This window comes from Olea europaea, chromosome 9 (genome assembly GCF_002742605.1).
Source record: "Olea europaea var. sylvestris chromosome 9, O_europaea_v1, whole genome shotgun sequence".
NCBI classification, from domain to species: Eukaryota; Viridiplantae; Streptophyta; class Magnoliopsida; order Lamiales; family Oleaceae; genus Olea; species Olea europaea.
The window spans coordinates 7,055,934-7,067,527 of NC_036245.1; the positions used below are offsets into that span (position 1 = coordinate 7,055,934).

General features: G+C 37.4%; 3 protein-coding genes across 3 annotated transcripts; 2 read left to right on the forward strand and 1 right to left on the reverse strand.

Moving 5' to 3' along the window:
• The first annotated feature begins 2,400 nt into the window (after positions 1 to 2,400).
• On the forward strand, positions 2,401 to 3,470 carry LOC111400047. The gene is made up of 3 exons (XM_023027506.1): positions 2,401 to 2,461; positions 2,615 to 3,028; positions 3,265 to 3,470. Exons 2-3 carry the CDS (start codon positions 2,651 to 2,653, stop codon positions 3,319 to 3,321), a joined length of 435 nt encoding a protein of 144 aa, XP_022883274.1. The 5' UTR covers positions 2,401 to 2,461; positions 2,615 to 2,650; the 3' UTR covers positions 3,322 to 3,470.
• Positions 3,358 to 4,083, forward strand: LOC111399875 (sentrin-specific protease 1-like). The gene is made up of 2 exons (XM_023027363.1): positions 3,358 to 3,749; positions 3,828 to 4,083. Exons 1-2 carry the CDS (start codon positions 3,358 to 3,360, stop codon positions 4,015 to 4,017), a joined length of 582 nt encoding a protein of 193 aa, XP_022883131.1. The 3' UTR covers positions 4,018 to 4,083.
• A 2,326-nt stretch (positions 4,084 to 6,409) lies between these two features.
• LOC111399876 lies at positions 6,410 to 7,267 on the reverse strand. The gene is made up of 2 exons (XM_023027364.1): positions 7,061 to 7,267; positions 6,410 to 6,715 (listed from the first exon to the last, which is right to left on the reverse strand). Exons 1-2 carry the CDS (start codon positions 7,265 to 7,267, stop codon positions 6,410 to 6,412), a joined length of 513 nt encoding a protein of 170 aa, XP_022883132.1.
• Positions 7,268 to 11,594: the final 4,327 nt, after the last annotated feature.

The window sequence follows — 11,594 nt, forward strand, 5'->3', positions numbered from 1 at the left end:
TGCATGTACTGAACTGATTGTTAACGTAATTGTTGAAGAGTTTTATGTGACCATGAGCTCCAATTTGTGACTACGTTTTTTAACACACTTATGGCGTGTGACCATGATATCCATCGGTCACTAAGGTGGTTGTGTATATGAGGCTTGAATTCATATTATTACGCATTCCTGCGACCATGTTATTATTGTCTTACGATATTGTGAATATGTTTTGTGGCGTGAGTACACGATTACATATATATGTGACCCTTTCAAAATAATCAGTTTTCTAGGCTGACTGTGTGATTTGACTACGTTTGTGTGTAAACATGTGTGCTGAAATGAGTTTTTATTACACCATCTGTGAACATGACCATTATCAACATGATCATGTGACCAATATGTGAATCTGTGACCGAGACAATTATGAATTTGTGCCTTTAATGGATGACATAGTGCATGCATGTGACCTGATTGATAACATAGTTATTGAATAGTTATATGTGACCATGATATCGAATTATGAATATGTTTTTGTGGTCTAAGTGCACAGTTGCATACATATGTGACATGTACAAAACAATTTGTTTCAGGCTAACTGTACAGGTGCATGCATATCTAAGTGTTTGTGCTTTCACTACATTTGCTTAACATTACGTCATTCTAAAAACTTCGTGTAGGCCTGGAAATTCATCATTCCAGAGGAACAGTGGTTCCCAGGCAAGATTACAACATCAGTGACCAAGGGTGTCTTGAAAAGTATACAAACAAACTTAACCAACCATCAGAAGCAAATCATGAGGAGAACCTGCTTCGCACATTTCCTCGACTGCGATGAAATTGTGGTACAACAACAGCTAATTCACTTTTTTCCTATTGAGGCAGGTATATCAACCCAATCCTGAAGAATTGTGGTTTTAGTTGCCGGGCGATATGTAAGATTTTCTATAGCTGAGTTTTGACTGGTCACGGGATTGAGATGTTCCGGCAACAGTGACATCAATATTTTTGAAAGTAGACCGTCACAATTGAAGACAAAATACTTTTCTCAGGTAGGTAGTGTAACACATGAAGATGTGAAGTCCACATTTATATCTGCCTGCCAAATGCCGGACTTAGATCTTGTCGAAGCCCTCCTTGATCATGATGTTGCACTGATTAGTATCCTCTATTTTATTACTGCCTATTTGTTTCCTAGAGATTATAAGAAAGTTGTCGATCACTATTTGTTCACACTCGTTGAAAACTTCCCTACACTGAATAGTTTTTCGTGGGGAAAGTTACTGTCCGATGTTACTTTGAGTTCTTTGAAAGATGGGTTGAGTCGTCGAACAACACACTACAGGCTACGAGGTATGTTGGTAGCCTTTCAAGCATGGATCTACGAAACCTTCCCTGGTCTAGATGAAGTTATTGTCACGAAGATATCAACAACGCACCCCCGAATAAAAAACTGGTTTGCAAACGAGCAACCATCTGCTTCTAAGTTGGAGGAGCCTGATTGCTTCAAGAAGCCTAATGTAATGGTCCAATAATTCTTTTTGTCTGATAGTTGAATATATGTAAAAATTATTGTTTTCTAATCTCTACTGGAATGCAGATGCAGATCTGTGACCTGGTACCAAGTGAAGCGGAAATGGCGATGCCATATATGGATGGGGTGCAGTATAACAAAACAAATCAACCGGAGTTTTCCTGTGGCAGCTATCGAAGGAAAAACAGGAAGCGAAAGTCTGCTAACCCTGCTTGCATGAGTGGAGAATATGTGCCTTTGGTAATGGACATTGGCGTTGGACCTGCTCATGTTGCAGATGACGACGATGATTTCGTGGATCCTCCACGAAGATGTGAGGTGACTTCACATCAGGAAACATCCAATGCTGCTGAAGGCCCTTCGGCCCCCCAACATTCACCAAATGAACCACAATATCATGGGACGGAACGGAGTGATCAGACAAAAAAGATTATGCAAGAACAGATAAAATGTGACATGACGGAAATTAGGACGAATATGCAATTCTTGTCCGAGTCTGTGACTGCAATGATATCAAGTACTATGGATGAGATTTTAAGGCTTTTCAACGATAGGAAAGGTCGTCATGTTAAAGAGTTTGGAGATACGGAAGCTACTGTAGTTGGAGGTGAAGAAAGTCATGTTGTCGAAGAAGTTTACAAGATTGATGAGGTAGGTAAACAATATGTTCAATCCATCCTTCACTGACCGTATTTACATTTTTTCACATGTCATATTCTCCAATTTCACATGCAAGTGGGAAATCAGGAACCTGTTGTTGACAGGAAAGGGAAGGGAAAGGTCGACCCAACTGATGATGCTACTTTTGAATGTAGTCTTCAACCGCCATCATTTGACTTGGGTTTTAGATACACACAATTGGATGTTTCTCACTCTGCATAAATTCAAAAGCGGGTAGATGCTGTCATATCTGATGTGGTCACAGCATCTGCAAATGTTGAGGAAGAGGTATTTCCATTTTGTTCTTTGTGCTGCATGCTGGTCACTGAATGTGTAGGTCACGAACGGTACACGTTTCGAAATACACAGATCACACGCATCCATGAATTCATGTTACATTCATTCTGCATAAACTAACATTTTATCTTTTTCAATACAGAGGAATCTCCAACTTCTGAACCGCCTTCTGAATTACCAATGAAGCGGGTGTCAAGGCCAACGAGGATTTTGTGTTCTCCATTTGTTGCGGGTGCAGGAAAGTTATTCCGGCATGACGATAACATTATTGTATTTGGAAGTTACAAAGACAATGTTGAAGAAGGTGATAAGTCGACATTCTTGGGTTGGTTCCAGAGAGGGTACAAGCCCAAAAACAGGCACGAATATTTTCTTCCCTTTCTTCAATCTATTGCTCATATGGTCACAGTAAATTGTTCTTACATTTCTGGTTTCAGGAAAAAGTTTAATGAGCATGATGACGTAATCAAACCAGCTTTTGTTATTGGCTCATATCCAGTCGGTAACAAAACATGGTTCCACCAACTCGTAGACCCTGAGACGTCTTTGAATAGCGGGGTATGGTAACATTCATGTATTTGTTCACCTTACAATTACTTGTTAACAAATGAGACCACGTTACGACTCTGCTACCACATCATGCACGAACTACTATGCGGTTCACTGACATAGTGGTCTCATAAGTATATGTTTTGTTCAACAAGTCACATACCAACCTGGTCACAAGTCACAGAATCACAACTTTATGAAATTTTCTGATGTTGTTCTTATTTCTTATCTTCCTGATCACACAGCACATGGATGCATGCTTCTACTACATTCGGCAGCTAGCAAAATTTGGGAAAGTATAGTACAGAGCTACAACAACAAACTCCTCTTTCCAGAACATGATAAAAGACATATACCCCGCTTTCAAAAAAGATCCTAATGTTCTGTTGTCAGGAAGCCGGTTGTTCCAGGTGGTCACAGGTGATAGCATAACTATGAGCACACCTTGGGCTGATGTAGATTATGTGTTCATGCCTCTCCTGCCCACGAATAAAGCTCACTGGTTGCTAGGTCTGCTAGAATTCAGAAGCCACAGATTGATCGTGTTCAATTCAGCTGGTAAAACTTACCATGACTGGAAGGTGCTAAAAGGTGTTGAGCCTCATGTGAAGATATTGCCTGCTCTTATGAATGCATTGGGAATTTCGAAAAAAGACCCTGACTATAATGGATCTGGGTGCATGGAATTGAAGGTGACCGTTGACACTGCCATACCCCAACAGATGAATGGGTGAGTATGTGACCAATACTACATACATAACATATTTTAATATTATTTCATAACATACTGTTTTGTGTTATTCCACAGTCATGATTGCGGGGTGTTCGTCATATTATATGCTTTATATATCCTTCGAGATGGCAGATCTTCTATAACACAGAAATTTGATGTCGCCAAGTGTAGACTTGATATTGCATCGCTACTCTACAAACATCGGGAGACCTATGTGAAGAATCCGAGGCAGGCCACAAAAGGAGAGGGCATTGTCATTGAATGAGGATTGTCACAAAAGTTTTTGTAAACGGATTTTATGCTCGAATATGTAGTCTTTTATAAATCAATGGGGGTGATTGATTTGAACATTGTCTTATTGATGTAAACTCATTTTTTGCATTCCATGAGTGCCACTACTTTTAGTATGTAATGAACCGTTGTTTGGACACATAGTAGTGTGACTAGTCATCGATTTCGTTTGCATGTTAACATGTCTTATGAATATCATGTCACATATTCACATTGCGACACAAAGCATATTAATAACAGGTCATAGATTGCATTGTTCAATAAAGGCACAGGTCACAGTTTATATTTTTCTACTGACGGGTTCGTCACATATTTAATTTCCCGCACGGGACTTATGAATATTAGGTCACAGATTACTGTGTTCACTACATATTTTGTTTTGTGACCTGTTTACAAATAGTTCAAGATTTTATAAATTTTGTTTGTAATGCTGCACGTTAACATCAGTCACATGTCTTATGATTCTGAGGTCACATTTCATGTTCTGCAGCATTGAAAATATATTAATAACAGGTCACAGATTACATTGTTCAATAAAGGCACAGGTCACAGTTTATGTTTTTCTACTGACGGGTTGGTCACATATTTAATTTCCTGCACGGGACTTATAAATATTAGGTCACAGATTACTGTGTTCACTACATATTTTGTTCTGTGACCTGTTTACAAATAGTTTAAGATTTTATTCTAAGCAAATTTTGTTTGTAATGTTGCACGTTAACATCAGTCACATGTCTTATGATTCTAAGGTCACATTTCATGTTCTGTAGCACTGAAAACATATTAATAACAGGTCACATATTACATTGTTCAATAAAGGCACAGGTCACAGTTTATATTTTTCTACTGATGGGTTGGTCACATATTTAATTTCCCGTACAGGACGTATGAATATCAGGTCACAGATTACTGTGCTCACTACATATTTTGTTCTGCGACCCGTTTACAAATAGTTTAAGATTTTATTCTGAGCAAATTTTATTCTGAGGTCACATTTCATGTTCAGTAGCACTGAAAACATGAATGTCAGGTCACAGATGACAATGTTGAGTAGAAATACAAGTCACCATTTTGTGACCTGGCACCAACAATTGAAGATTTTGTAGTGATCTTGTGGTCACATGTTATTTCCTAATTTATTTTTCTTTTGATACACGATAATGCGATTGGTCACAGTTGTAGTTTGTAATAGAAATATCACGTCATATGATTATGAGGTCACATATGTGACTATGAGGTCACATGTTTACATATGATTATGAGGTCACATATGTGATTATGAGGTCACATGTTTACAGATGAAAATGTTCAGTAGAAACACAAGTCATCATTCTGTGACCTGAAACCAACAATTAAAGATTTTGTAGTGATCTTATGGTCACATGTAATCTCCTAATTTATTAATCTTCTGGTACACAATAATGCGATTGGTCACAGTTGTAGTTCGTAATAGCAGTCACACGTCGTATGATTACGAGGTCACATATTTACAGCGAACACAGTAATACGACTAGTCATCGATTTAGTTTGCAGTTTCACATATTCTATGAATATTAGGTCACATATTTACATTGCGACACAAAACATATTAATAAAAGGTCACAGAATACCTTGAATAATACAGGCACAGGTCACAGTTTAAGTTTTTCTATTGAAAGTGTGGTTATATCAGGTCACAGTTTATAGTGTTCAGTTATTTCCTGCTCTTACGAATGCACTGAAAATCTCGAAAAAAGACCCTGATATGAATATCATGTCACAGATTTATGTGTTCACTGTAAATGATGTAGGTTCCATATGGAGGTCTTCAAGCTCTTCTTCTGCGCAAATTTTGATCGTAATTCCGCACGTGAATAACAGTCATATGTCTTTTGATTATGGGGTCACATATTATGTTCTGAAGCAGTTGTAGTTCGTAATGCCACATGTGACTAGCAGACACACATGTCGTACGATTATGAGGTAATATATTTAGTTTTGCAGCACTAGATATACGAATGTCAAGTCACAGATTACAGTGTCCACTAGATAAGATAGGCCACATATCATTTGAAAGACATTTGGTCACAAGTGATGTCAACGCTGTTATTCCAGTAATGTTTCAAATTCAAGAATATGACATATGGTCACAATTGAATAATGTTTCTTATTCAAGAATGAAAACTTTGGTGTTTTTATCAGGCATTGGTCCCTACTATGAGTTGTCTTTTTCAAACGTTGTTACTCTGTCGAACGCTCTTGTTTAATGGAAGAAAATTTGAGCATCTCCTGCGGTTGTGTCCATGTTCACCACACCGTCCACATCTTACTTTCGGTTTGCCTTCCCTAGATGATCTCTTCCTCTTCTCTGTAGGTCTTCCACAACTTCATTTTTGGTCAGGAGGTAACACAATTTGGTTTTGTACTTCGTTAGGAACTGTCCATTCGTCTGGGTTTCCAATAGGATATACTGAATGTTCATAAGCTTTTAAAAATGCATCCTTTGTGTAATAATATGAACAATAAGCATACGGATCCCTTTTTGTATGCTCAATTACAGCTAATGCATGTGGACAGGGCATCCGATCGACTTGCATCATCCGACACGTGCATGTACGTTCCTCAATATCAACAACAAAGGTAGACCTGTCATTGCTGATGACAGAAAAAATTGTCTGGTTGGAAGCAGATACCTACAAGAATGTAGTGTTGTAGTACCAATTGTATTTTGTCAGTTTCAAAAAGATCAGTTCTGGTCACAGACATGCAAATTTCAGTGTACATTGCTCAAATCGGGTCACATGCAGTCATACTTTATTTTGGATATCATGGATTCGAGTCACAGATGCAAACTCCAAATCACTCAGTGTTGCAAATGCAAATTTCAAGAGAGATGAATTTAATACTGGGTCACATGCATTTATAGTTAGAACACAATCACAACTGTTCATTCCAGGTCGGATGCAATTATGGTCAGGTCACATGTATCTTCATTTAGTACACAAACACAAACATCAGGATAAAGATAAGATACCTACCCTTAAGTTCCTTAATTCTGAACTCATTTTTCTTAAATTATTCTCAAACTTGCTTGTCAACATTGTCAAAGGTCCATGCGCCTCGTCTCTATGTTTACAGAACCAAATTTGCACTGTTTGTCGTAAAGACTCTAGCAACGACACAATGGGGTAATTCTTAGCTGCCTTTGTGACTGCATTAACTGATTCTACAATATTTGATGTCATTGTGGAAAATCTGTTCACTGGCATATGAATTCTCGATCACTTTTCAGGGCCGACTTCAGCCTGCAAACATGTATCATACATATGAGTTCCATATACAATGACATATGTGACCAATTTAGTGTGCATGATATCTATTTTTGGAAAGCAATACATTACTAGGTATCCAGTAATATTCTCATTCATTGTGTGTAGTCGATGCATGTTGTATTCAAATTCCTCCAATGTGTAAGCGCGGACAGCCGAGTTGAAAGCTTGTGTAATATTTTCTCCTGATTTTCCATAATAATCTTTTAGGTTCTGTAGCAAATGATACGAGCAAATACCATGACAGGCTCCTGGATACACATGTTCTATTGCTTTCTTTATACTGCCATGACGGTCTGATACAAAACATAGTCCTTCTCTATATCCATAAGTCTCTTTCAGTTTTTCCAAAAACCATCTCCAAGAGTTATCGTTCTCATTATCCCCAACACCAAAAGCAAGAACAAATATGCTATTGTTTGCTTCCTGCGTACATGCTGTGAAGAGTGTGCCCCCGTAATGACCATTTAAGTATGTACCGTCGACTACAATTACAGGCCTACAATGTGGCCACCCACGTATTGAATCACCGAGTGCCATAAAACAATACTTCAACCTGTTGTGACTATCAATCTCTAGATATGTGACCGTACCTGGATTCTTTTGTTGGAGCATGTAGAAGAAACTTGGTATCCTACTGAATGATTCGGTTGGATCACCCCTAATCATCTTCAAGGTTTGTTCACAGCATCTCCAAGCTTTCGTGTAGTTCAAATAGACTCCAAAAGTATGCAACATTTCACTGCATATATCCTTTGGTGTGTATATGGTGCTGGACGATGTGTACTTATACTTGATTCTAGATGAAACAACTGCAGTTGTGACTTGTCTATGTGACCCCAACACTACATTTGATGCACATGTGTGACTACCAATCTTTCGAATCTTAAATAGATCCGTTTTGTCCCATTTCGATGATCTGCATATCCAACTACATCCTTCCTGTGAATACCTCACAACATATTCTTTCTTGTCTGACCGCTCAACCATGAACTCAAACATATTCCTTATGGCAAACAAGGATAGGCTCAATTTTAAAATCTCCTTATCACGGAAAACCCTTCCTTCTTCGACCTCCCCAGCTTCTGCTACTGAAACAACTGTGACCTCGTTGTCGTAAATGTGACCTACATGTTCACTCGATGCTTTGCATATTTTAGCTGCCATATCCCGCAATGTATGAAGCTCGCTGCTATGGTAAGCAGTATATGGAGCCGTGTTAGATGGCTTCTCTATTGCTGCATCGGTAACATCGATGACTAATGGGTATTTAACAGGTTCGCGATCGCCTTCCTTCAGCAGAATGTACGAGAGGACGTTACTGTCATTTTTTATCTTGACTGGAGGCAAATTGTCATTCAGGACATACTTCAGTGACACTGCCACCTTCGTAGGATCCAAGCTGAACTCTGACATGATTGTGTCAACAAGGTTTACGTATCCGCAACCACGGTCTACCAATGCCAACGCTGACTGAGATCCATATAGCAAACATACGTGCACGTACACCATTCCTACAAAAATTGAATTTCATGTAGCTGATTTATTGTAATACAATGCATATAGTTCAAACATGAATGACTGTAATGACATGGAGGTCACATTTGTGAACAAGTCATATATGAGACTAAAGATGCAATAAAATGGAGGTCACATATGTTGGATGGCAACCACTGTTTCATGTGGTTACATTCCTGCCAGATATATGAGAAGGTACGCTAAATATTTGACCCGATATTCATAGGATATGTGAACTTCTGTTCATATGTGGCATTGCTAACTAAATCGGCGAGTAGTCGCATTACTATGTATCCAAACGAAAATACATTATCTTACTGTAGGTGAAACGGAAGTCACATACGTGGATGGCAACCACTGTTTCACGTAGTTACATTTCGGTCACATTTATAAGAAGGTCACATATGACAGGAATCAATGTCAGGATGCGTGGTGCAACAGACACATGCTTCCATTACATTGGTCACATTTGTTGTCAGTGTGCATAATGGAATAAATTGCATGCCACATTTTTTTTCACATAGTTTACATTTCATGCTCGAAAACGAAGCCTCTACATCTACCTATTCCAGTACAAATCACATAACACTGGTAATATATGCTGCCTACATCCTCTGATTGGTGTGGTTACAATCTGTTCAGATTATTGAACCGGTCACAGATCATCGGAATAAATCCCAAAGATGGTTTAAAGTAGTTCAGATTTGTTCACAACACTGATATGGAACAATGTTTTTGCATCAAACAAAATATGCGCCCAGAATAGATCCGATGGACGATTATGTGACTGCACGCAAATCCTATTCGATGGATCGTGACTACAAACATAGTAGCTATCCACAATATTGTCGAAGTATTACCTAGATTGTCTTTTTCTCTGCGATTGTGTTAATTTCACGAAATTGAGTCCCAAATCTGTGTCACAAACAATTAATTTCCATCAATCCAAATACAAAATTGAAAATATTCTGTGACACGGAGAAAATAATAATTTCGAAATCGTTCAAATTCATCGTCCGTTACCTTCTCTTTTCTTCTTCTCTGGCGGCCAAAATAGGGTTGTGACATGAAATTCTGAAATTTGGGCTCTTTTGGTTGAGATCTCGATTGTTGTAGTGGAAAGAATCCTGTTATAAATGGGAACTGAGCTTGATTTCAGGAAACTGCTGTAACAGAAATATATATATATATATATATATAATACACCGGATACAATACACCGGATATATGTATTCTTCCCTTAAATAAAGTGGTTTATATTTCTTAAATCCAATTGGCCCATTTGAAAAGTAGCAATTTTATAACCGTCTACTTTGATGGAAAGTGGATAGTTTTATGGCCGATAAGAACCCAGTGGAATGAGACCCAAACTCTATTTTTATTTTTGAAAAAGGACTGTATTTTTTTATTTTTTGTTACGGCTACTCGTAAAAAAGAAATAAAAATTAACTTTAAAATGGACATGGGCTGACCCAATCATCAGCTTTGGAATCTGCATTTTTTCAACAATGTGATGATTTTCTTGTATCTTGATGCTCTGGCTAGTCTAAGCCCTCGTTTGGCTCCCATTAGTTTAATTCTTATTTTTCTCTCTTATTTTCAATCAAATAATTTCCATAAAATAATATTACACGTAAATCGAAAACTTTTCTTTATTTTCAACCACTTATTTTTCAAAAAAATACTATTTTACCCATTAAAATTTGAAATAATGGGTGGCCAAACGGGGGCTAACTATAATTGCAATTTCATTCCCTAATTCTTTTCAAGTAATCTTGTGTTTCAGCTGATGCTGGTTTTGAAATTATTAGATTTTCAATTGTCATAGCTTACTTGATCACTTTCAGATGAGAATAAAGTATAGATATTTGTGTTGGTCATCTTGTTTCAGTTTAGAATTTCTAGTAGAAAAAAATCTCGGTGTTTGAAGACGTATTTATTTTCTCGTAACTACTTGTAGGAAGGAGCTGAATTAATCTGGTACTGACTGTGAATGCGTAGGTTCAAATGCAGATTCTGTATTCTAATGTGCTTGGGATTAAAAGAGCAGACTTAAGATTATCTTTCATTCTCTATAGCTTGTTGGCCTTATTCCACTGGGCTCGAAAATTCCATTGGAATTCGAAAATTTCGATAGAGGAAAACAACTATTGGATTTCTTCAAATGGGGACTTCGTAGTTGGGTTCTTTAGAACATCTCCAATGAATGCACAAAATCACCAAAATACACCAAACTTTGGTGCAAAATGGTACAACACTATTCACTTTGCAGCATTTGGTGCAAAGTCAAATTTGCCATTTTTTTTCCATTGTAATTGATGGATAGGTATTTGTGTCACTTGTGTTATATATTTTTTAATACAATTAGTACTACTACTACTAATACTACAAATACTAATTATTATTATATTTAAAATTGCATTTAAAATAAAATTTTTAAATGTAAAAAATAATAATTAATGAATTAATTGAATACAAAAAGAATATTAAAATATAACAAACATGATTCTTGTGCTAATCCAAATGTCCTTGGGATTGAAAGAGCGGACATAGGATTACCTTTCCTTCTCGATAGCTTGTTGGCCTTATTCCACTGGGTTTGAAAATTCCATTGGATTCAAAAATTTCGATAGAGGAAAACAACTATTGGCTTCCCTGAAATGGGGATTTCGTAGTTGGGTCCTTTAGGACATATCCAATGAATGCACAAAATCACCAAAATACA

Coding starts and splice junctions, on each gene's coding strand:
- LOC111400047 (XM_023027506.1), top strand. CDS start 2,651: ATGAAGCGGGTGTCAAGGCCAACGAGGATTTTGTGTTCTCCATTTGTT. Junction 3,029..3,264: donor AGACGTCTTTGAATAGCGGG/GTATGGTAACAT, acceptor CTGATCACACAG/CACATGGATGCATGCTTCTA.
- LOC111399875 (XM_023027363.1), top strand. CDS start 3,358: ATGATAAAAGACATATACCCCGCTTTCAAAAAAGATCCTAATGTTCTG. Junction 3,750..3,827: donor ATACCCCAACAGATGAATGG/GTGAGTATGTGA, acceptor GTTATTCCACAG/TCATGATTGCGGGGTGTTCG.
- LOC111399876 (XM_023027364.1), bottom strand. CDS start 7,267: ATGACATCAAATATTGTAGAATCAGTTAATGCAGTCACAAAGGCAGCT. Junction 6,716..7,060: donor CAGAATTAAGGAACTTAAGG/GTAGGTATCTTA, acceptor ACATTCTTGTAG/GTATCTGCTTCCAACCAGAC.